The sequence below is a fragment of the Zosterops lateralis genome (genome assembly GCF_965231275.1).
Source record: "Zosterops lateralis genome assembly, chromosome: 7".
Lineage (NCBI taxonomy): Eukaryota > Metazoa > Chordata > Aves > Passeriformes > Zosteropidae > Zosterops > Zosterops lateralis.
Window position 1 is genome coordinate 34,547,026 of NC_139767.1, and position 26,917 is coordinate 34,573,942.

Consider the following 26,917-nt stretch of genomic DNA (forward strand, 5'->3'; position numbering starts at 1 on the left):
ACACTCCAAATAATATTATTTTCTGCAACTTGACATGTGATTCAAATTGCAGTGATCCCAGTTATTTTGTATTGCCACAATTTCAGAGTCCATACCATAAGTCCTTGTAGTTTTTACCAGTAGGAAAAAAAATATTTCTAAAAATTTATAAAATCTTTGCTGATTCTACTTCTCAGTCCTCTGATTTTTTGACTGTTTTATCCTGTAAGAAGTGGCATTCAAATACACAGACATGTTAATGACACTGAAGTTGCCATCATGATGCTAAACAGACCAACACACTAGAAAGTTGCATCTTTTTGATTCAGGCATGAGAAAGCAACAAGCCATGATGTTAGCAAGACAATTTTATATACAGAATATTTCACTTGGCTTCCAAGATAGCCTTCAGTTGTATTTATTTGTTGCAACCAAGTGGAGAAGGAGCTGGACTGGAATTTGTCATGTTTCCTTGGTCCCAGCCTGGACATTTGCCTGCCAAAGGGATTTTTCAGTCCTTTTTTCTGTTTCTCTACCTGTAAAATGGGACTGTGGAGAATGTGTATTTCTTTTCCACACATTAAAGAGGCTGCCTCAGAGCTGGTTCAACTGTTATGTTTCAATCATGCTCTTTATGTAGATAATTCCATTCTCATCATATTAACTCTATTAATTAAAACAGAATTATTCCACAATTATGCTAGTGTAACTGAGAGGAGAACTTGGCCCCGGGTCCTGTACATTTTCCTTATCTATATTCTCTGTGCTTAACTGTTTCACTATTTTTCATCCAAAAAAAAAAAAAAAAAAAAAAAAAAAAAAAAAAAAAAAAAAGCCTTATTTTGGCTTCATCATTAATCAGTTCTCTCCCCTTGATTCTATACTCCTGTGCTTTCAGCGGCGTTGGGTTTCTCCGAGGGCCCTTGTGCTCTGTACTGTATATTTCAAAAAGTGTGCTTAAAAAGTGTTGTTTAAAGGAGTCTCCCTGGAAATCTGTGTCAGAGCACACCGTGACAGGGAACATAAGCTGTGGAATTATATCCCTGTTACGCTATCTTTATTAAATACTCCGCCGCAGCCGAATTGTGGCATCTAACACATTTCCTTTCAAAAAACGCCGTCAGATTTGAAATATGTAGGTACTGAAACTGAGATTATATCAAACTTCCCATAGCTAGTCTTGGGCACCTGACCTGCATAGCTTCCCACAGGGGAAAAGTAAGCTCCATTTCTTTAAATTTCCAATGAGAAGGGACATGTGTCTCCTTGCATTGAGCTACATGATATCACATCGTGTGGCACCGAGTGACCCAATGCAACATGACAGGAGAGGTAAAGAACCAGGGTGGGTTTTTTTGTTTGTTTTGTTTGTTTGTTTTATTACTGCAGTGAAATATTTGCGGTACCAATGAGATGAAATGGGGATCAAATTATTTTGTGCATGCCCTAAATACATGTGCTATTGCACCGTGTATGCACAGGCTTAATAAATGTTGTTTAATGCACTGAGAAGGGGTTTTAAAACAGACAAGAGTGTCCTTGTTAGGCAGTGTGCCTATTCTTAGACAAATAGTTGACAGCAGCATTCCCTTGCCCTAAATCAGATCAAATTTCCTTTTAAGTCAACCTTCTTTTTTTTTTTTTTTCAGGATCTGATCCCTGTCATGTTAACATGGCAATATTTTATTTTCTGTTTGATTTCCTGTTGGGTGAGATTCATAGCCTTAATGGAAATAAGTCTTTAGCATCCATGATTTTGTAGTTGAGGGTGTGCCTGCATAGACACACAGCCATGGCACAGCTGGATTGAAACCTCCCCTTTCAAAGGGTCCAGAACCCAACCCCTTGAGAGGAAGCTGGAGCCTAATTTCTCTATAGAGAGCCTATTTAAAAAAAAAAAAAAAAAAAAAAAAAAAAAAAAAAAAAAAATTTACTCGAATGTCATGGATCAATGAAACTAAGTTATGTTTGTTTTTTCAGGACAATACTGAATATGCCTAAACTTTGGAAGCAGTTACACCTTTCTTTTTGTGATTATTGACTCTCTGAGCTGCCACATACTCTGCCAGATGCAGTAAAAAGTAGCTTTGAAGACCACAGCCAAAACCCAAGTAGAGTAAAAAAAATGTGCTTTCCTTTCTAATCTCTGATTCTTTCCCCAGTTTTGGAATCGATTTTGAAAGACTGTGAAATCCCCATCCTATTTTCCCTTACTTCCCTCCCCTGCCCCAGAGCTCTGTAAGAAAGATTGTTCTCCTGGATATTTCATCCGTGGCCAGGACTGGAAGTGCTGCAGCTGTGATGAGAGAATCTGTTCTCATGACATCTCTAGCCCCAAGGCAGGTAGAAAACCCAGACAAGCATCCAAACTTTGGTTTGTTTATTTGGACCAAACCTGGGTTTTGGACCGACTGAGCTTCCCATCAGTGATTCTGTCATCCTTAAAAGCTCATTCTTCTTGATTGTGGTCCTGAAGTCAGACTCTTACTTTATAACCTCATTTTACACAACCCCCCCCTCAATGTTTAAAAATTAAAATGCCAGGTGCCAACTCTTTCCAGTAGTTGGCTACTTTAACTTTGAGCTTTCCATTTTTTATCAGCAAATGATAAACTGAAAATTCAGTGTTCCCAGTTTAGATCTTTCTCAAAATTAAAGTGTAAATCTAAAGTAGCCACCTGTAAGCACTAAAACCTGAAGACATTTGGACACAAGTTAAACAAATTGTTTAAAGAACTGCCAATTGATTGCGTCAGGTTTTAAGAATAACTTTGCAGGGAAGATCCAAAATTTGTGTTTTAACATTTTCAGGCCTGATTTTCTTTTCTTATTTTTTTTTCCCCTTTGGAGGTGGGGAAAGTTTTGTATTTTATTTTTTGTATTTTATTTTCTAAATTTTATCTTAATCAAGAAATTTGAGAGCTGGGAAAGAAATAACATGGTTGTAGATAAACTGTTGCAGAAGACTAAGGTTGACACCACCATGCAAATCTCAAAAACCTGGAAAAGTTTGGAGCAGTGGGGCCCATTGTGAAAAGCATGGAGCAAGGAGGGAGCAGAGGGATTTGGAGACAGGTGGGAGGGAAGAAAATGGGGTGGGAAAGGTAAATTTGCTGGGTGGAGCTGTGAACTGTGGCTGCAGGAAGGGTTGTGCTCCTGGTCTCCAGTGCTGGTGCTTTGTTGGCAGCCAGGGAAAAAGCTCCTCGTCAGTTTTAGGGTTCAGCAGACTGCACAGCCAGGTAGGTTTGTTTTTCTATGCATGGTGGTTTGCAGAAAATCTTTAGTTGCACTGATTTTGGCTGAAATTCCCAATCCTCCAGTTTTGTGGGTCATATTTGTGTTGGTATAAACAAGAGACATATCTCAGTACACTCTGTCCATCCTTTTCCCAGAATCTTTTTTTGGTTTATTTTGTTCACTTTCCTCATGTAAATTCTTTCATGTTTTTTGTGGCAGATGAGCCTGATTACATGAACGTTTACCTTTCAAATACTTCCCATTTTATCACACAGTTTTCTTACCTAGAAAATCCCAACGCAGCCACTGCTAATGTTTGATAAGATTTGTACCTGGTAGATTCTAAATTACATTAATGCATAAAGGCTGCAATGCCAGGCTCCCTATTGTTACAGTTATTAAAGCTGTAACTGAAATGATATCTTTCATATTGATCTTCAGCTAGCAGCTCTTATCCAGAAGCTTTGTTTCACATTAAAGACACTAATGATTGTCTCCACAAAATGAGCAGCTTAAATAGTTAGAGAAAGTTAAATGGAAAAAACCCAACTTTGATAGCCACCTTTGATAGCTCTTTGCTCCAACATCTCTCATGGCCACAAAGTGCAAGCCAAGCATTAATAGACCTTTTAATAAAATGACTTGAAAGGAATCAATGGTATTTTTCACAAAGTCTAATTTCCAGCAAGTTTTTTAAATGTTTGTATTCCTTCTGGACAGATCATGTCCTTCAGTAGCTGCCAATTTTTCCTGGAATTTCTCAGGCTGTCTTCCTAGGGTTTTTAATTTTTATTTTGAGGGGTCTGGTTTTGATTTAGAGCTTTATTGAAATTTTGTAAAAAATGGTGTAAATAGAAGTCTTGTACTCTTCCAAGGCTGGCAAAATTTCCTTTGGATATAAAGCCAACAGCCAAGTGTTTGTGGGGTGGAGGGTGAAGTCTGGTTAGAAATGTACCAAGAGCCTTTTTGAGAAGGCTCAGCTGCATTGGTTCCTTTGTGGCCTGGGGAGAATTCCATTTCTTTCCTTGCCTTCAGGTGAAAATGGTATCCCCTAGCAGCTGAAATTGTGATAAATGCAACTGCAGGACAGGAGTCTCTGGCTTAGGCTGGAGTTTGTGGGTGAAGAGAGTAGAACCATAAAACCAGGGAATGGTTGGAAAGGATCAAAAAGCTCATCCAGTTCCACCTCCTGCCATGGGCAGGGACACCTTCCACCAGACCAGGCTGCTCAGAGCTCCATCCAGCCTGGCCTTGGATACGTCCAGGAATGGGGCAGCCCCATATTATTGCACTTGATTGCACTTGCTCTTCTTTTTTTTTTTTTTTTTTTTTTTTTTTTTTTTTTTTTCTGTCCCAGAGATTTTTGTGTGTAGCTTTTCTGTTAGTTTTTAGTTCTCTTGTTTGTTTTGGCTTAGGGTGAGGAGCAGCTGCTGGATCTTTTCTTGTTTTCAGCTAGAGAATTATTTTCCCCCATTTTTGGATGTGGCAGACAGAGTGTTTTGTGAGCAGCCTAGGTGTTTTGTGAGCAGAGAAATACATGTGAAATTTTTATATTCTCTAAGTTCCTTTATTGTGCTTGAGATATGACAGGTATCTATTTAAAGATTGATATTCAAATTAAAGATTTTTTTTTTCTTACGACCAGCAGCAAACACACACAAATTGTTCTATTTGTGTTGAAAAACAGGTTAATATTTATTATTTTACATAAAGAGAGGCATGCTGTGCTGACAAGGTAGAGTGTAAGGGATCAAATTAATTTGTATTACTGTAAAATGTAGTTCAGCTGAGATCACACCCTCTGTGTTTACTGGGGGATGGCTTTTCCCTGATGAGCTCCAGTCAATCCACAGTAATGATTAAGTCAAATATCCCATATGTTAAAAGTTCATATATGAAATCGTGAAGGTGAAAAGAGAGAGAGGAAGGAAACGGAATAATATTTAAAAAAACAAACAAAACAAGACAAGCAGAAGAGTCCACACTACGAAGAATCCACAGCTGCAAAATATTTCCCTCTGCTCTCAATATCTCCTGAGGAGTCAGCCCTTATTTCTGCTGCTGTTTTTCCCAGGCTCCACTGGAAGAGCCTGGATTAAACTAATGCAGGGACATGTTTTGGCCGCTTATTATTTATTACAATTTTAGTTCCAGGTTTCAAAAACAATTAGGGAAACTGCTTAATAGGAAAATGACTCTAATTACTTGTTAATTGAGGTTATCTGCTTCACATTATTCAAAACGTAAATTGTGTTGACACTTGTACCCAGATATGATTACTTAATAAACAGACTGAAAATGCATCATGAATGAATTCACCCCCCACCCCTCCAAAAAAGACATTTTATTTTTTGAGACTGATTCATTCATCTGAAAGATATTAAAAAGTATGTATACAGTTTGCTGTGAGCTCAGTTATAGCATGTTAGTACAAAAAATAAATTATATGTTTCAAACAGTGAAAAGATGAAGGACTGAAATTGAAAAGTGAAAAGGTTTATTAAGCTTGCACATAATATATTCAGGTGAGGTTTGCACACAATACAAATAGGGTTACATAAAGTATGGTGTTACCTCTTGAATAAATAATTTAGCTGATAAATCAAGTACCTGGATCTAAATAAATACCAATGTTAGTATTTGACATACTAGCATTTATGTTTCTGTTTGATTTTGGTGGCTGACAAAAGGAGTAGTGCCACATTTTTTAAAAAATAGCTCATTTGGGGATCAGAGATACGAGTTTCTAAACAATATTATATTTTCTAGAGCAAGATAATTCTACAATTTAAGAATTAAACTGAAGCATCCCATTTTTCCTTTGCATTACTGTGCCTTGAGGCTTCTAATTTTTGCAGAAAAATACAATCTCTATTTCTTAAAGAGTCTTAGGCCATGATTTAAATTTCAGTCACCAAATGCCTAATGATATCCAAGACCCTGATTCCATATAATGGAATTTCCCAGCCATGTCCACGTGGGTAGGATCAACCATTTTTACAGTACTGGGTTTTGGGGGTTGTGTGGTTAATTTTGATTTTTTTTATGATATGGGTTGCAAATATTATAATTTCCCTGAAAGCCAAATTTCTTTTGTTACAGAAAAAAAAAAAAAAAGTGAAAAAAGTTGAAAGGCTTTAAAGACATAACTAGGGAACCTGTTGACAAGAGATATTTCATGTATGTTTCACCTTGAAATTTCTCTGTTTGTAATGAGAGAAAGACCTCAGTTCATGCAGAGGAGCCATGATTCCAGCCTTAGGGTCTGTTCCTGGGTGTCAGGCTTGGGACTATTTATTGCTGAGGCATTTTTTGGAAACATGAACCTCGGCAAACCATGGTGGTCAGGCAAGGAAAGAGGGACAGCAGGAAAATGGTGGAGAGTGGAAATAAATTAATTCTTCAAATTAAAGGGCCTGATTCTACGTATACAAGATTATTTGCTTTTTAATATGCAAGCATATCACTTCCACTTTGAAATTTTGGACTTGTATCTTCCTTAGCTAAATGCCTTTTAGAGGCATTTTCTGTAGAAACGCTATCGCTCCCTTCTCCTTCCTATTTTGCCAAGAGATGATGGAAAGTTGCAAAGCCCACAAGGATGGAAGTTTCAGAGCTGCGTTTGTGCCCATTAATTTTCCCTTCTATGATATTTTCCCATTTTCACTCTGTTTGACATTGAGCCTGAGCTTTGTTCCTGACTCGTAGCCTATGGCAGTGGAACGGGGAGATGAGACATCACGGAGATGTAGAGCGCACATAAAAAAGAGAAGATGTGTAAAAACTGAAATGACATGGCAGCTGAAGCAGCTTGTTGCTCAGCTTGGTTGCATGTTTGAGTGGAGGAAGCGAGGTAAATTGTGATATGTAAGAGAATAACACTCGACAGGGTGTATGGTTGTAAGGTATACGGATGCTCAATCATGTGGTGAGGCAGAAGGCTGAAGGACAAGCGCCTTCAGTGTCCTCACAGTCTGTGGATATCCGTGTGACCTACAAAACAGGGGGTGTCAGCCTCACAAAAAAAATATCACTTGCAAAGCTGATCCAAGCCATTTCAAGAAAATTCCGTCCGCGGCGTTTGGCTACCTCCTGATCTTTCAATAATTATTAAAATAATGGCGTTTAGTGGGGGGGAAGAAAAAACCACCATCACACGTTTCTGTGTGCGTTCCCCCCCATAAATGATGGACTCTCACAGTAGTCTATAGGCAGACAACCATTTTCACTTCCCACTGGTTGTACTTATTAACCTATTAGAGATACGTGTGCCTTTATGCTAATTCATCTGAACATTTGCAACCACCGCTCTATCTGCGCCTGAATGGCTTTGTGTAATGGATCTGATGATCTTCAAATCTGGAGTAGGATTTATTTAGGTCAGACTCCATTTAGAGTATTTTGGATATTCGAGCTGGGAGGCGAATGGCCCTTTTATACCGACAGCAGAATGTTTTAAGATGAATTCTGATATTTTTAGAGCCACATGGAAAATAGTTTGCGAATTCGTTTCTATGGCAATGTTTAATAAGTGACTGAAGGAATTATAATTTAGGTGGATTTATCTTCCCTTATGCTCCACTGTAACATCCACACACATGCTTAAACCTGCAAGGTGTTTAAAAAAATCAGCGTGTCACAGTACACCAGCCTGCCTCTGCCTTCCTGGTTGTATGTGCACCTGTATAAATGAGGGAAAATATCCCATTTTTGATTAGGTGACCTTCCTCACAGATAAATAGGTGATTCCATAAAATGCAAGGTAGTGCAAAATCAACTTCATTATTTTAGCACTTAGAAGCTGTAGAGTCCAGATAGTTTTTGTTCTGTCTATAAGGTATACTGTGCATTCAGCAGTTCATAAATCTATAGTCACTGAATCTAGGCAGTGACAATCTGGGCTATATTGGCTAATTGACTGTTTTTTTGTAATGGCACTTGTTACAGGCAAAGACAGGTCTTTTACACAGTGAAAAACAGACAAATGTGTATAAAACCTTCCCTACAACCAACTTCACCCCAGGTTTTGTACCCCAAGGGGAATCCTGCAAGCCCCGCAGTGCTGGACAAAACTAATGCATTCCCTGTGTCCTGAAGGTTTCCAAATTCTTTAAGTTCTGAACTCTGTGCACAGGAATAATTTCAATAAACTTGTTTTATCTCTATTTTTAAGAGCTTAATTCTGTGCTGTTACAGGCTCACTGCTAAGATGATGAGGCTTATAACAGTGATGCAGAAAAAAACAGAATAATGAATAAATATTTGTGGGGTTTTGTTTTTGTAGTTTGTTTGGTGTTTTCCTAAAATCACTTGGCTTGGTTGTGAGAAACTGATGAACTTTCTATCCTATTAATGACTAAAAGCACGTTGAATGTTAATTCCAAAAAGAAATTAGCAATATCTGGCGACATTTTAGAAAACCTAAATAAATGTCTTACTAGAACCTTACGGAGTTTTCTGAGGTGGCCCATGCCTATTCATTTAAATTGTAAATATTTAGTTGTCATGGAAATTACAAAATTTAAAACAGAGGCAATCATGATGCCAGTATTCAGAAAGAAAAAAATGGCATGACTTGGAAAATTTTGCAGTTAAATTATCCTATAAGAGTATTTAAGGTCAATTAATGGAAAAGTGTTCCAAGGTTCATTTAAAAAAAAATAGAAATAACATTAATGTCAATCATCATGACTGAACAAACAACAAATTTTTTAAAAAAATACAACCAAATGGATTATTTTTTGATGTAAGTCTGGTTGGAAAAGGAGCCATACTTGTGAAGTGCAGTGAAAGTTTTTAAGTCACTCGACTTAATAGTACGTGACATTCTGATTAAATATTAGTTATGTGCTGTATCAGTGAAGCACACATTAAATGGATTAAGAACTGATTAATTTACACATTTTGGAAACTAGTCCCTGGAGAACAACTCTAAAAATTCACCCAGTTGATGATGATTCTCCAGGGACTAGTATTAAGCTTGACACTAATCACTCTTTTTATCCATGATATGGAAGTAAATAGAACAGTTCTAATAACATTTGAAAATAAAGCAAAGATTGATGGACTGGCAAATAGGTCTGGGTAAAGGCACTTGTGGAGAGTGATCTGGGTGGCTTAATGGCTGTGAGTGCATTTTAATTTATCCAAATGTATGTATATATGGGAAACAGGCTGTGCTGCACCAGAATTAGGAACTGTGTTGTGGGATTTTGCTGTAAAAAGTAGCTCTTGTGGGTGCTTTGGGGTCAAGAAGTTTGAGCTGACCATTGTGAGCAATAATGAAGCAGGGAGATGGTAAATGTTCATGGCTGTCAGTGGCACTGATGAGTAGAAAGTCAGAATAGTGATTCTAAAATAATGAAGATTATGCAAGGAAGAGGCAAAGCCAAAAGAAAAAAAAAATGAGTTAGGAAAATTGTCTTGACTATGAAGGACCTAAATACCTCAGCATATTTAAATTATTGAAAGAAATTGAAAGGTAAATTATTTCCTACATTATGGGACAACATTGGGCACCAAAGAGTTCTTTAATGTAGTGGGAAAAGGGTATACAAGATGAAATGTCAGGAAGTTGGAACCCCCCCAAAATAAAATGAGAATTGCAGCACATTTTGCAAAAGGCGAGTGGGAAACTACCAAGAGAATTGGTAAATTCGTCATGTTTTCATTCTTTCAACCAAGAAATTTGTTCCTTCCAGGGAGATATCAGGGAGAAATATTCCTAAGTCCAGCATAGTTTGGATAAAATATTTATATAAACATTTTCATAAATGGTGCCATCTTGATTCCTCACCCATGTCATGGGGGTGGAGAAGCAAAGCAATCCAGTGCCAGGTGCAATCTGAAAGCTTTTGTTGAACTGGAGATGATAGAGGAGGAAACCAAGCACAAAAGTGATAAATCAAATCATTTCCCCCTACATTACATGATGTATATTTGTGACTTTGTTGAGAGTGTAGTATATATGTATGTACAACACGATTATATGCACTGAAATATGAAGTTAAAGTCCTGTTTTCATGTGCCACCAAAGCTTCTAAAAATGTTTGGCTCATTTGTTTTCTTGAGTTGATGGATGATTGTTTGGGGTTTTTTAAATGAATTATAAGAATATATAATTTTGGGGGTTTTAATAAGGTAAATCATTTCTCCGGAGTAAGTGGTGCCTTTATACACTGCCCACATCTTGGATGGCAGAGGATGATCTTTGTATTGCTGAGAGTATTTTTTTTAACATTTTGAAAAATAGGTGACTTTTTTCTGTCAGAACAGAATTAGGAAAATCAAATCAGGGGCAATTTTCAGTCTGTCTAGACGCTTCAGAAGTTTCAAACAGGATAATTCCATTTCTTCCTTCCTTTATCTGCTGTGTTAGCATTATGTGGTTTGCTGTCAATGTGATGCCACAGGAGCAATATCAGGAGATCCAGTGTGTTTGGATCAGGAATATTCCCTGTCCTCAATGTTCTCTTCGGGACATGGCCCAAGTGCAGTAGATTTTTTGAAATGTTTCTATGTCTCTGTAGGGCAAATAATGAAATAGCACTTAAGCAATACGAAGAATAACATTTTGCAATTGTAGTTCTAATTTTGCCAAGACACAAATAGATTGCACTTTTTTTTTTTTTTTTTTTTTTTTTTTTTTTTTTTTTTTTTTGGATGTGTATGACAAAGAATCTCATCAAGAATCCTGAAGCCTTATACAAATTTGAAGAACTAACTTTGGTATTTGAAAAACCCCCAACCAAGCCCTAACCTTTTACATCATCATAGTTTTACTGTGTCAGCAGGTTGTGGTAAAAATGCTAGGATATTAATTTTGTGTGAAATGAAGGCAAATTGTAAGTGGAGAATCCCTGAGCTGGGTAGGAGCACTAGCAATCACTGCTGTCCTACCTGGTTTGCTGCAAGGTTGTGATTAAATATAAAACTGAGAAATCTCCAAGGAAAATGGGAGAAAAGTTAGGTTTTTAAATATTTTCATTCTTTTCCTAGCTGAATATCATGGTGTCAAATCTAATAGGAGGGAGTCGTCCTGCTAATTGACCTTTGCAAAATTACCCATTTGCTTAAAAAGCTACTTGAAGTAGATCAGTTATTACCTTGATTGCTTTTTCTTTCAAATTAATGTTTATAATGGCACCTGGGAAAATCTGTTTGAAAACTTTGCTCCATTCTTTCTTGTGCTGCATCTGTAATTTGGTTCTCTGGACAATGCTAATAAGCAAAGCTGACTTTTTTTAAGAGATTGAAGGTCTTGGTGGTATGAAAGACTAATATGAGCCAACAGGACTGGGGAAAAAGTATTCACAAGCTTATTCAGGTTATTAGTGCAAAGGGAAGGGAGAGCAGGTGGCAAGTTAGATGGTCATCTAGATATTATCAATCTGACAGGTATCCAAGTGGTTCTGTATTACAGTCTCTAATTTTGGTCTCTGAACAGTTTTTAATAAGATTTAGCTATGGGGTTGTCAGCCGTGACCTGTGTTAGAAGATATTCCTTTCAATCACACAAAAAGGTTCTTTGTGAAAATTTCTGCACTGAGGAAAACAAAGGACTTTCCATTGTAAAAGCCAATGTTTCACCTCTGCTTTGCCTGGAATCAACAGCCCAAAAAGCTAGAAATGAGGTGGTCTTAGTGGTTTCTTTTCCCTTCAGATTAAAGAGGTTGAACTAAACTTAATAATCAGAGCAAATCACTTTTTATTCCAATTCTTTGATTTTTGTCACCGGATGTTCACAGTGACTCCTTTGGCTTGCACTCTGTATAAATCTAATTTCATCCTGGAGCCAGGACTTTTTCAGCACTGCTCCCGTGAAACTTGGACACAAGGATTTGACAATATGTCCAGACCCAAACAGATCAAGCAGCCACACATGAGTGATTCCATGGAGCATGCTCAAAGACAAGACTGATGTCTCCGTGCGAGCAAACAATTCTCTGGGGTAGGGACAGCGCGCTCAAATCCAGTCACCCCAGAGTAAACACTAAGTTAGACACAGCTTAAATGTGCCTCCAAGCACGGCTTTTCACTGCTGACTCAATGAGAGCCCCTAAGCCAGGCTGCAGATCCAGCCTTGTAGATTTATCTCTTTCCAGCCTGCTCGCACGCGCCCGAAATCGTTGGAGCGTTGTTGGGGTGCACTTGGCAAGGGGAAGAAAAAAAGAGTAGAAAGCACCTGTTTGAATAATTTTATCCTTATGTTTCATGGGTATTCGCCCCTCATTTTCCTTATTTTCCATTAATGTTTGTAAGACTGATAGTTTGCTCACCACGGTGTTGGTAGGAAGGATTCCTGAAAGACTACACTGAAAATGCTCTCTGCTTGAGCACTCTTTGATTTCCCCCTCCCTCCCTTCTTCTAAAAGTTCATCTAATCAAAGACTAGAGTCTCTGTGACTTTTCTAATGACTCCCACACAATGTATGAAGAACAGCAAAACAATGGATAGCCTGTGGAAATACCTTGGGATTTGTAGTCACAAAGTTCAAATAATTTCAATAAAAAATGTAAATAAAATATATATTTTTGGAATAGTTAACAAAGTATTAATTTTTTAGGTAGCTGATTTCAAGCAATAAAATTATTGCTGTATGTTGATTTATTGTTAATTGAACTAGGGAAGAAAAACATATTTTAATTTGAAATTGCTGCTTTGTCCTAATATAGCTGCAATAAGGTTGATTTTTGGACTTGAGGAAAAAAAAAAGAAGAAAGATAAACTTTCCTTATCTAGTAAACGATCTGAAATAATCTCTTGTTACCAAGTAGAATTTTCTCAGTTATTGTTCCAAAGGGCAATGGCACAATTTAAAATGAACCTTTGTTAACATGAATTATTTCCTATTTACCTTTACTGGTGCCATGACTTCCCATGGAACATTTTGTGCTGTGTGATGTATATGGAATGTGCGTTGAAGTTTAGACAGGTCTGGGTTTAATTCACCTTGGTTTTGGTATAATTTTGATTTTTTTGTACACTTTGGCTACTGAGTGGTGTGCAGTACCCAGGGCAGTTTTAAGGGAAGTTGGGTATCAGAAGTGGGAATCAGGGTAACCCAGGCAGTGCTCTGGCCAACTTGGCCATGGCTGTGCTGCTCTGATGCTTGAGCCACTTTGTTCCCAGTTAACCTGGGTGTCCCTCCACTGCCATGGGCAATGGGGAGTATATTCTTACACAGGAATCCTTGCAAAATTTTGTATCATTCCACTTTGTATTTCCCCCTCGAGTATATTCCCCCCACCCCTCCCTTTCCATTCCTGGCACATATATGTCCACAGGTGTTATTAAGTGTAGGGTAGCATGTGGTGCCCATGCTTCAGTGCTATTGCAGAGGAAGGACTTCCTACAGGAAAAAAATGATCACTTTCAGTATTTTGCAGGCTGCCCATCTAAGCCCATCATTGCCTGGCATCTACACACTAAGGGCAAGGATCCAGCGAACTTGTGAGTGGGCACCATGCCATCTGAACAGATGGGCATGGAAGTAGGCAGCCAGTAGACCATGTATGTGCATCAACTGTGGGTGTTGAGGGCAAGATTCCCAGTGGAGAATGTCCAAACAGCTGTCTGGCCTGAGCCAACATGCCTACGACCAAGCAAAAGTGCCATCCCTAAATCCTGCTGAGTTGGATTAACCTTCAAAAATAAAAATTGCTTCTGCGGTAGCATAAGGTGAGTTTTTGGCTTGTTTAAATGCGAAAGAAGGAATTAGGTAGGCTGGATAAAGAGATGTGCTAATGTGGGGTCCACTGGAGAGGACTGAGCATTTGTCTAGGAATATTAATATTATTTTCTACAAGGGTATTTATGTGGCAAACAGCAACGGATGACTTGCAGGAGTGTGACATCAATGTTAATTATGCTTTTCTGTAAGACAGTCCTTTCAGGAGAGAGCTTTTGAGAGCATTTTGATTGTAGTGTGTGTGCTGGATGTGATTTTGTAAAGGCAATTCTTGTAGATGTTTTTTGCACATTTACTTAGTAAGTTTAAATGATTTTTTTTTTTTCTTTTGCCCTGAGACTACAGTTCTGGGGTGCAATTTCAGGTCAGAGTTGCTGACACAGTTTGCTGTCACAGCTGAGTTCTCACATTTATTGTCTTTATTTTTCTAAGATCCAAAGGGGACATGAAAAGATAATCTATCATTACTCTATGTCTGGATTAACTTTGATTTTTACCTCTTATAGCCATAACATCAAAGAGCAGTTTTGCAGATGTAGATGTCAGAGGCAAAGAACAGTGAAGCTCTGATAGTTATTGCATTTTTATTCCTGCTGTTTTTACTCCATATTTCCTCTACCATTGCTGCACTACTCATCTGTAATTTTACCAAATCACCTGCAATAGTTTAGATAAATATATTCAAATATCACAGTGAATCAGAAGTAATGACTGTGTGATGAATAGAAAACTTATCAATACATTAGATTTCATAATACATCTTTTTATGTATGGCTGGATGAATGCTGTCACAGTGTGTACATTGCTGCATTTTGTTGCATATTACAGGCTGCAACAGAAAAGGCAAATAGAAATATATCAAAAGTCTCACTTTTAATGTTCTTTCCTGGAATCGATGAGGATTGTATTTAATGGAATTAAAGCATATTGAAGCTTAGAGACTGGGTTCCAGTTTGATTTCCAGTTGGAAATCCTGTGGATTAGAGGCAGCACAGCTGTTGGTTCCTTTGTGATAGTTGGATCCCCAGGTACACGAATCCAAGTGACCCACAGTCAAATTCAGAGCAGCCCCAGGATTTCTTGAACACATATGGGTGGTAAGAACCTTTTGTAGCTGTATCTTCTTCTACATAGGCTTTTGGCACTTCTCCTGCTCCTGAAATTGTTAAAAATGAAGCCAACTACATCAGCTGGGACTCCCTCAAAGCAAGGATCAATTGGACAAATTTCAAAGGCCATTTGAGTGACTAGAGAGGAACAAAAGGGCTCCCACTCTAGGGAAAAATCTGCTCCTGGGAAACAGCAAGCCATTAATGGAAAAAAGTACCAGAGAAGGATATTCTTGGACTTAAAATATTAGCCCAAACTGGATACCCCAAATTTAGAGCACCCCTACAATAATTTGGGCAAAGAAGGCAACATAGTTTCAAACAGCCTCTGCTTTGACTAATCAAACTCATGATTAATGATTCTCTGATCACAGAGAATGAGCTCATCTTAACACTGGGCTGAAATTTAAACTAGGATCTGAGTAATTATTTTGCTCTTCTTTGGTGAATGAAGATAAATGGAGTTACTCCCCCAGCAGAGGCACCGAGGTGCTCGTCTACAGCAAGTCCTGAAGCCAGGGAGCAGCACGCCCACATGGTTATATTGCCTTGATAAAAAATACCCACCTTCACAGCCTCGGATACAAAGGAGGACCCTCACACTGTGGGAAAGGTCTATAGGATTCTGATTTATAAGGGAGCAAGAGGTCAAGGGAAGCAAAACCATTATCATTATTTTCAGAGGCTCTGGAGATGTGAGCTGAGTGTAGAGGGCAGTGTGCTCAAAGGGAGGCGCGCAGGGCGAAGGCAACACACAGCCCTGCTTGCTGCTTTTCCTCTTCCCCCCACCGGTCTCAGGCTGCAGATTCTGCTGAGAGTATGTCATATGTAGCATAGGCCTGTGAGGACTGTGAAGTGGTTTTCTTATTAAATGATGCATGGAGAGATTATCTGGTCTGTAGCCAGCGCACAAAAGCTCCATCCGTGCAAGTTCCTATTCCCGAGCAAAGCGTTCGGTCACCTGCGTGGTAATGAGTTTTTGGGAGCCTGGGGATGGAGGGTGAGGAGCAAATGTGGGCTGGTGGGGGCAGGACTGAAACTGTGCTTTGTGCCTGTTTCTCCTGCAAGCCTTAGAAAAAAGGCAGAGAGACCTAATGTCACCTTATACTGCCTTTAGTCTCATTACCTTTCTCCCTGAAGAAACCCCTTTGAGACGAGGAAGAGGAAAAGAAAACATGAACCATGTGGGTCTAACATAATCCTCAGGAGGATGGTGTTAGGAGGGCTCCAGAGCAAGGCAGGAGTGCCCGTGGCTGTGGGCAGGGAGCCCACTGGGACATGGAGCTTTCCCTAGGGCTGAGAGGGGTCTTCTGCTGAGTGATGGCATTGCTCAAATGCCCTGGGAGCATCTGCAGCAGCATGGGGGAGGAATGGGAGAGCTGTTCGTGCTGTTTCTTGACATCCTCTATTTCTTGATAATGGACAAAGAATTCCTTATCTGCTGAAATGAAATGAATAGAATTCAATAGAGTCACAGAATGTGTGTCTTGGAAGGTACTTTATATGCCATCCAGTGCCACCCCCTGCCTTGGGCAGGGACACCTTCCACTATCCCAGGGTGCTCCAAGCCCTGGCCTTGGACACTTCCAGGGATGGGGCAGCCACAGCTTCTCTGGGCAACCTGTGCCAGGGCCTCCCCACCCTTGGGTGAAGGCAGGATTTCTTCCTGACCTATAATCTAAACCTGCCCTATAATCTAAACCGGCCCTCTGTCACTTTGAAGGATCTCCCAATTTTCATGCCATGAAATGCCCTTGAAAATGACAAAGAGGCATCTCTGAGCGGGGAGGCCTGTGGGATTTTCTCAGTGCCTTTCACAGCTGACATGAAATCATATCATAGCTCAGCTGTTTCCAAATAATTTCTGTAGATAACGATGGACTTGCCATACTGCCCAAGACTGGATCTTGAAAACAAGTCACTTTGAGCATGGCAGTGAGTGAAATGTTACAGGATTCTCCTTGCCATTGCCATTGCCTAGGTGTCTTTCAAGAGACATGGCCATTAAGAAATGCTACAACACAGTTTTATTAAGTTTCTTTATCTGAGCGATTATGAGCTGTCACTGCAGTTTGGGAGTGACTGGGAACCGAATGACCAGAGACATCAGTAAATCAGGTGTCACCCCTCCTTCTCTGTGGTCTCCACAAAAGTTTATGTGACTAGTTTGTACTTTTATTGCAAAACTTTCAAGCTGCCACCAGTAAGTTCGATCCTGTAAAGAATGGAGTGTTCTGGCCCTGATCCAGAAAAACACTTAAAGCCACTGCAGAGTGCTTTGCTGGATTGAGTCCAGAGTGGAGCATCAGGCAGGGGTACAGGCTCCACAGTAGGGGATTTCTCTCTTTGTTTGGTTATTTATAAAGGAATCTCCACATACATGATTGCAGGGTTGGCAGGATGAAACAAAACAACAGTTAGAGCCCTAAAAAGAAAGGTCAAACCATGGACAGCATTGAAAGAGTTTTGGTAGAAATCTATCAAACCCTCCATGAGAACCTTCTCCTTGGCAGAGCAATACTGTGAATGATGGAGAAAACAGCAGGTAGGTGCCAGTTTAGGGTTTCTCATCCAAAGCAGAGCTCTGTTGGACCAGGTGCTGCTTGTTTGAGAAAACCATGGTTTTCCCAGGCTACTTGTAGGTGGTGTTTGTGGATAAATAATCTGTGGTGAATAACTTACTTGACAATCTTGAAAGCCACCTAGAAAGGTCATACAATTATCTTAATTACTCAGGGATACGAGTGAATTCAGAATGACATTTCAGGAAATAATTAATTGTCTGTACTTTTCACTGGAGCAGCATTTTGAGTAATGCTGGTTGGTTTTGTTAGGTTTGGTTGAAATCAAAAAGAATTCTGCTGCTCCTCGTTGACGAGATGAATTAGGTTAGAAATATGCCTGCAATGGGAAATAAAAAACAAATGAATCCTCCAAGTTTCTTTTTAAATCAATGCCACACTGTGTGAAGAGAGCAGTGCTGACTTAGCCATGATGAATCCCCGGAAAAAGAGGGAGAATGTAAAGAACAAACGGGAACACAGAGAGGAATTAAATGAAACATCAGGTTCCTGTGTTTTACCCCCCTGTTAACACAGCAGTTGTCAGATGCTTGTCCCTTCACACTGGGGTACCAGGCACACGGAATGGAGGCTTTGCCTTTGTGGGAAGGATGATGATGGATTAATGCCTGGATGCTGAAATAACTCTGGTAGGAGATGGATCCCCTTTAGCTAAGGGAAGGGGGGGCTGCTCAGGCTGAATTTAACAAAACCAGACTTGCCCACAGACTTGCAAGTGCTCGCAGAGTGGATTTTTAGTGCTGCAGGTGACATTGTTGCTGACTGAAGAATGTTCATCAAATCAGAAAACTGCTGATAAGCTGCCTTTCCCAAAAAGGGATCTCACGAACTCCTCCCGTAAATCTGTGCCTTTCATCATACCCTGGGAGGTGAGGTAGAGGACTTGTGACAGATATTATTTAGGCTTTTCTTGAGTTTATTAGTGTAATCAAATGGAGTTATGGAGGGGAAAAAAAAAAAACACAACTTAACCCCTCTCCTTTATGGTCTGTCTACTAAAAGCTGAATGAAAGAATAAAAAATAACAGCCTACACCTCTCTTTGAAAGTTTTGGTACTTCATTGAAAATTGTAAGAATATTGAAACATGGCCATCTTGACTGCTGTCACCCAGCTTCTGCTGAGAACATTTTAACTTTCAACTGGATTTATCTTAAGGGAAGTGATGAAACTAACTCATTCAATGGTATTTGTAAAATATATTTAAGACCAAATTTCTATCAGCCCTGCTGGAATTTTATCAAATCAGTCAAAAATGATCCTACCATTTTTTTAAATGTTGTTTTGATTAATTTTCTTTAAAGTTCTGTTTCTAAACCAAAATGCTGGTAGAAATCAGTAAGAACTTTATTGAAGTTTCAATTAATTCCATTTGTGAGTCATAATAATAATTGGGGTGTTTTTCCAGAAGAGCAGGATTTTGGCCTACATAATTGTGGATTTTTGTTGTATTTCTGTAGCTAGGTTCAGATTTGGGGGCTTCAGGACCTTCTTTGCATGAGATTGCACATTGGTGGGCTACCAAAAACAAACACCTTTTTAGCAAAAGTATCATTTAAATAGTTATGTAAGAGGTTTATTCTCTCCCTTCCCTTCATGCAGTTTTCCCTAACATTTCTTCTTTACATACACTAAGAGTTTTTTTAAAAGACATAATTTCGTCCACACCTGGAATTTTATTTTCCTGAATAATTTCATATTTCCTGAAAACATTGAATAGTGACTTTTAATTACACTACCCAAATAATTTTCTGGGCCTACAAAAACAGGACTTTTTACTCATTTCTTCACTCTGATGCAGATGGATAAATTATTTTTCAGCAATAATCAAACATGAGCATTTCTTTCACTAACTCTGTGATCACTGAACCAAAGACTGGCCGAGAGCTCTTCTGGGTGCCCCACACTCCACAACGTGTCACGCAGGGACCCCAAAAGCCAGTGGGGCTCCTGGAGAGAGCAACTGGATGTCAAAGCAGGCCCTGTGGAGTGCTGGTGTGCCTCGTTGTTTAATTTGGATGAGTGAAGGATATATTTGGGAAGTCATCGCCGGGTGTGTTAAGGAATAATTAGAATGTGAGAGATCTGGGTAAAAGAGAGTTCCTGTGATCTAGACCTGAATAGTTTAGCTATATGTCTCGGGCACTATAGAACCTTCAGAGTTGTCTAGCAGTGAAGATAAAGAAAAAGATAAATTGAATTAATTTATTTTGAATTTATATACATGTCTCTCTGCCTGCATTAATATTAAGCTCCATCCAAAATCTAAATAGAAGAACTGTAATCTTAGAAGTTCTCTCAATAGCATCAGCAAATCATTCTTGTTTACCCTACATGCTAATAAAACAGGAACATGACACTCCTGAAAACAAGATTGCAAAATACAGAAAATGTGGTCTGACATTTTTTTTCTCCCCAAAGGAGGGACTGCCACTAACTAAAGTATTTCTTATGAAAGCTCGATTGCTTAAGATGCAGAATATTAAGAGAGAAAAACACTTTAGGACACAGCCATGTCACCAGCTGTTACTCACCCTTAATGAAATTGTTAAGTGATATTCTTCATAAATAGGTCAGAGAAACTTTTGAATTGTGAAGAATGTTTTATCTCTTTCTTTGAAATGTTTGTATTAAATTTAGAACTGGTAATTCATTAAGCTCATTAGCTCTGACTAGGAGAGTAGAGCAATATCTAGGATATAGATTTCAAGGCTTAAAAACCTTAGTGCTTACAAATAAACATGAAAGCAATGTGTGGAGAAAAAATATGGGATCATAATATGTTTAACTGTTTTTTGAGCGTGGCCCTCTGGATTAATTAAGAACATTTTCTATATTCAGACACTTGAATATAAACAGAATATATTATGACTTTTGGTTAACTCTCCTTTAATGGGGAAAAGAGAATGCATTATGATGAATACAGTGGAAACTAGTTGAGACTGTATTTTGTTGTTTGCTTTGTGGCTTCAGCTAAAAGAGGAAATAATCACTGAATTTTACAGGATCTCAACTAGTAATTATATTTTTTTCTTGATTAATATTGAATTTAAACAGTAAAAGTTATATATATATATTTATATACACACACTTGCACACCCTGTCCTTTGTTGCAGATTTTTGAGGAAGTAAAATGCTATTGAGCTCTGCCAAATGCTTGATTTGTGAAGTAACTTTTATTTCATTTTAATAGTTTCTGGTATAAAGCAATAATTTTTCAGAATTAAGTCACAGTTGATTACATTGTCCTCCTCAAAGAAAAGGGAGAATTGGAGGGAATCAAGGACTCAGTATTTGGAAGCAATTGTAGAGTCAGAGTCCAGTATTGCTGTAACCTTTCAGTCATGGAGACCTTAGAAACAGCTTTTAAAGCAATTTAAACTTGCTGGATTTTTGTGTGCTTGTGCCCAATCGTTTTCTAATTTCTTCATTGACTTGTTTTTGTGGCCTTGAGGTTAAAATCAGTGGCTTTCCTATTTCTCTAAAATGGGGTTAAGAGCACCTAACCAGTTAAAACATTTTTGAGATTCTTAATGAGAAAAAAAAACCCCCATAATTTAGATTGTTATTATCAGCTGATTAATTTTTAGCTAAATTTGCCAAAGTGACATCACAAAGAAACACATTTATTCCAGAGTTTTATACCGGGGTATATCAACTGTACATTTTAAATACCCAGAGCTCAGAGGAAAACCAGAAAGAAACCCCAAACCTCCACCCAGTGCATCTCTGTGTGCCCTGCAATTAAATTTGTTGGCCCCTCTTTACCTGCATGTGTTTGAATCCTCTCTGAATGCAAATATTTCTTCTTCTTTTTTCAGATAAGTCGTCACAGAAGAAATCTTTCCCAGCACAACTTGACATTTCCAGACATCATCAGTACCCAGGACCCCACGGTAAGAAATAGCTCTCTAGAACTGATAAATAACTCTGGTTATTTTAAAGGTTTATAACATAAATGTTGCACTTGCTTCACTAAAGAATGAATACACCAGGATTTAGATGCCTCAAGATGTTAAGGGATGTGAGAGACTTGGATTAATCAATAAAAATAATAATTTCAGGAGGTGCAATGTCATTTATATGGCTTGACTTTGCTGTTAATCCAGTTGTACTTGACTGAGGTTTTGTCTGTGTTAATATTTGGTATAAAGGAATGCGATGAAGTCTTTGTCCTCTCTTTGTCCTTATTAAGGTGTTTTTAATTTTAGTATTAATTTGTGTAAGAAATATTATAATGAAATTAAAACCAATAAATTCTTGACGTTAGAAGAATCTAGGGGGAATGAGAAACAGATGTTTTTTCTGATAAAATAAAATGAATATGCAAATAAAATTCATTAAAGAGAGGTTGGTATCAGCAATACTGTTACTTACACAAACTTTTCAGGATTAGGTACGTTCAGAAGGTTTGAATTCTACTCAAAAAATTATAAAGTCTGTATGTGACACAGTGATAATTTTGTTTCCTTATAGTTCATAATAATACTCGCTCATGACAACAAGGATCTTTTTTCAAAATTCTCATTTAGAAACTCAAATATTTGCACTCTGTACTCTCATCTTTACTATTCTTCTAAAAACAATTTAAAAAAATCAACACGAACTCCACAAAATAATTCCATTTTCTTATTTCTCTGCTAATTCTTCAGGGCATTTTGGGTCATTTTCTCAACCTTCCACATGTGGAAAAGGTGCAGGAAGGGCAACAGCTTAACAGCACATGATGATATTTATTGAGACAGAAACAGAATGCATCATTGGGATATATTTGGAATTCTTTTCAATCCAATATCATCCATTTGCAGAAGTATTGCAAGTTGATCCTGAGCTGTTCTAAAAGTGTTTTCTTAAAAAAAGGAGCATAGAAAAGGGGATATTAACAGATGTTAAACAAGGGGAATGGAGCATCCCTAACGGAAGTTATAAAAATATTGGGGTCATCCTAGATATATTTTTATTTGACTTTGTGGTAGTTTTTTCATAATTCCATGTGTGCCCTTTATATTAATTACAGAGAAAACTGTGCACATTATCAATTAGAGGTGGCCATGCTAATTTTAAGGACAGCACCTGTACTAATTCAATTAAAGCAATGTATGTGAAAGAAGTTTTCTTAGCAAGGAGAGAGCTCATATTAACTGCAGCTCTTGTAGTTTTTTACTGTTCAGTTTTGAGCCATTTAATTTATAGCAAATGGCAGATTTGAGCTATGTAATTTAAGTCAGGATATTTTATATACCCAATATTTGTTAGTGGATTTGATATCCTAGCTGAAGACAATTATAAGGAAAATATGACTGAGCAGCAACTTTTTCATTTGGAGGCAGATGAAGTTCTTAACTTCCTAAGACTGATAACAAAGGTGATTCAGATCTGATGCTGAAAAATAATATTTTCCTTTCGTTCTGGATTGTTTAAGACAGCAGTTTGGGAAGGTAGTTGATAAACTTTGGAAACGTGAGATTTTGTGTCTGATTAAGAGAAGCAATCAACAGCTTGAATGGTTGGCCAATGCTCCTCCCGGTTTCTATTTCCAGATGGATAGAAATATTTAAAATAATGACTTTTCTCATGTGTTGTTTGGCATCTCTGGCCTAGGCCAACCACCAGAAGTTTTATGCTACAAAACCAAAAGGTTAGAATGGGAAGAAAAATACCAAAAATGTGAAGTAAAGGGAAAAAAAGAAAAAAGAAAAAGTAGGTGGAAATAGGGATTAAACCGTATTTTAGCTCTACTTATTCACCCATCCATCACTAGACAAACAGTGACATAACTCTGCACAATAATCCCTGCACACACCACCTCTCTGGGTTTTCTGTGGTAATGATATGGAATTTACATGAGATAATGACAAATTACAGATGAAGCACATACTGATCCTCATGTATCTGCTTGAGAACATCACCTAAGTCACTATCCATGGGCCTGCAGGCCTTTCCATAGGTACAAACAGATATGTACACAGTATATATGTCATCACAGGTTGTGTTTAACCACAGACAACATCTGAGGAAATGGTGAAACATACTACGCTGTTAAAATAATGCTATTTTGTGCAATCGAAATAACAGACATGTTTGATTTAAAAATCCTTATATTGCCTGTTAAAGCATGTTTTATTGCTATTTAATGGCTTTGCAGACAGCAAAATTCTATTGAAATTGTTATGAAATTGCCTTGTGATGCAATTTACTACAAAGACCATGTGGAGTTTCTAATATCCAAGTCGGGCACTGGCTCAGTTGTGTTTGAAAGCAAAACCAGACTCACCCTTAATCACAATTTTGTTTCTTTTTCCCACTACTGACACAGTTGAGACATCCTTGGTTAATGAGACCTGATGAGATGGAAGGTCATTGGGTTTGGCTGAAAAACAGTCCTCTTGCTTTATTTGGTTTTTAGCTTTTTAATATAAATTTATATAGATAAAAATAACCCCTATCCCAGCTCTATCCCAGGTCTACAATAGGATATTTCAGCTGATCAGAGAGCCAAGGAGCTGCAAGGGGGTCTGACTTGAGGAAGGTATTCAGAGAGGTGGAAGAGCACAAATAAAAATAAAATAAAATAATTAAAAAAATAAATACATATATATATATATATATGTATGTATATAATTCAAGCCTAGGTCTTGTTTGCTTCTAATGCGCCAAAACTCAAGCACAGTTTTGGGACCCTACAATCAAGTGCCACAGCCCCATACAGAGTCCTCAGTGTGTGGTGTGTCCCTCTCAACTAGAAATTAAACTCAACATACAAAATGATGTTTTAACGTAATTTACCTGCAATGTATTTAAAATTCTCTTTTGCTCATAGCTAGGAACTTTGCCCTCATTTGCATCAATTTCTTCCAAATAAATAGAAAAAAATAAAGTAAAATAAAACTTCATTCACGGTTTTTATCGTGGGTAATTTTGCGTGTAGTATTTGACTTTAAGTGTTGCTTGCAAATATTCAAAAGAATGGAATATATCAGAAAAAGCAGGTGATTAAACTGAGAATTACTAGTAAGATGCCCCACACTGGAGAAGCTGGATGCTGACTCCTACGCATGTATTAAGAGGTTTATTCAGCTGAATAAATATTTTAGGTTATAACCTTATTTTTTTTTCTTTCTTGCAGGTAGTGGAGAAGGAAGGATATCTTCTAAAAGCAAAAATAGCAGATGGAGGCAAGAAATTAAGGTACAACACAGGAGTGTGACAGAGGGGATCCAAGGGAGTTGGAGAGGGACTTTGGACAAGGGCCTGGAATGACAGGAAAAGGGGGAATGGCTTCAAATTGACACAGGGCAGAGTCAGATTAGATATTAGGAAGGAATTCTTACCTGTGAGGGAGGTGATGTCCTGGCACAGGTTGTCCAGAGAAGCTGTGGATGCCCCATTCTATCCATAACATAATTAATATATTTGGTATAAATTTGGTACTGGATTTAAGATGTATTCCAGGATATATTTCCATTGAATTCCTTGGTAACCCATATTCATCCAGCCTATCCAACCCATAAGAAAATTTGTCTAAATCTGCACATAGCACGCTTGACCACTAACACCTTTGTGCACTTACAAGACCTCTGTTAAATGGAAAGAAAAAGTAGAGAAAAAAAAATGAATATCTGAAGTAGTGCTTACCAACAGACAACTCTCACTCGCCACATGAAGCAGATCAATAGTGGGTTTATGAGTATTTCTTTAATATCAGGTGTTATGACCCCTAAATTCAAAAGTCAAACTGGAGCTGGTGATCTAAAAATAGCTTTTTAGCAGATCAGATTTATGATTATATAGTGGTTTGAAACCTGTTATGAGTAACGTATATAATACATGTTATATGTAGTATTTTTTTATTTAAAAAATGGTATTTTCCTCTGAGTTGGATATTTTGTTTTTCTGTATCGGGGAACATTCCTTCACATGTCCATGTGTATTTTTACTTCTCCCTAACCCCAGCAGTTTGTCATTTCTCTAGGGCTGCACCGTGAACTCCTGATGTTTAATGGTTACTCAAACCTTGCTCAGATATTGTTCTTATCTCCCTTGCACTCCTGTAAACTTTTAGTTTAGGGAAAGGAAGAAAGCATTTGCGACCTTTCAAAATAGACCTGTTAACTGAGCTCTGTATAGTCAGATCAACATTTTTCTTTCTCAGTTTTATTTTAAGTATTAGGTACCAGAAGGGCACCAGCTATTTCGGAGTCCTCTACATGTGAACTTTGAGCATGTGTGAATAATCTCACCATTTTCATTTGACACCATGGCAAAAAAGAAGCACAAATGGGCTTCAAAATATGAATGAGGAGAAAGAAGCCCTATAAGCTTTGATAGATTACATTTTGTGTTTAATTAGGATGGTGCAACTCCATCAATGTTGATGGAAGTTTGTTGACAATGTTGACTTTAGATCATTTTTGTTTCCGATATATATATTAATATATATTATGTTTTAGTAATTAAAATCTAAGCTTACAAATGAAATATCTTATACCTCCTGCTGGAATGCCTCACAGATTTTTCCCTTTCTCTCTCTCTTTTTTTTTTTTTTTTTTAAATTTTCTTTGCTAGGAAAAATTGGTCCACCTCCTGGATTGTTCTTACTGCTCGGAAAATGGAATTCTACAAAGAATCCAAGCAGCCAGCACTGGCCAACCTGGTAGGCAACCAACCAACCATCCAGCACCCCCAGTCTCCTGGCAACTATTATTTCCTTATAAAAAGTTTGGTGTTTACAGAAGGCAAATTTAGACTGAGCTGGCAACTTGAAAGGTTTGAGAGCAGCTGAAGGAAAAATGCCTTGATAAGCTCTTAATCAGATGTAGTGTATGTGAAGAAATAGGACACAGCATGTCCTTTATTAAGAGGTGCATTTCGAGAGTAATTGCAAAGTGAGACAAATGGTGAGTGACTGCCCAGTAATGTGAAGGTAACACTTTAAATTAAGGTGCCACTTACAAATGCTTTATTCTTATTTATGAAAATGATCACTAAATGCAGCTACTTTCTCAAATAATGTATTATAAAGTATGTTATAAAATGCATTAGTAATAAATGCTGAACAGATGATGCGATGAGAATCTGTTGCAAGGGATATTGTGAGGCGTAAATTGTATTAAACCATGCATGTGCATCTTTAATACATGAATTTAAGTTGTTATCTACCGTCCTATAAAGTGGCTTATACATTAATAAATAATAATAAATTATTTATAAGTGGCACCTTAATATAGGGTGTTACCAAAGCAGAAAACATTATAAGTTAGCAAAGTGATTTTTTATCGCAGTATAAATGTGACACCCGCCATATCCCGCTAACCTCCCTG

At 37.9% G+C, this 26,917-nt stretch overlaps 1 protein-coding gene across 1 annotated transcript in view; it reads left to right on the forward strand.

Moving 5' to 3' along the window:
- Window positions 1-26,917, forward strand: part of ARHGAP15 (Rho GTPase activating protein 15) — a 322,354-nt gene that overhangs the window by 25,189 nt on the left and 270,248 nt on the right. Inside the window, exons 3-5 of the mRNA XM_083865289.1 lie at window positions 21,419-21,493; window positions 24,724-24,785; window positions 26,163-26,250. Of these exons, the coding sequence (XP_083721415.1) occupies window positions 21,419-21,493; window positions 24,724-24,785; window positions 26,163-26,250 (225 nt within the window). The remainder of the gene's footprint in view (window positions 1-21,418; window positions 21,494-24,723; window positions 24,786-26,162; window positions 26,251-26,917) is intronic.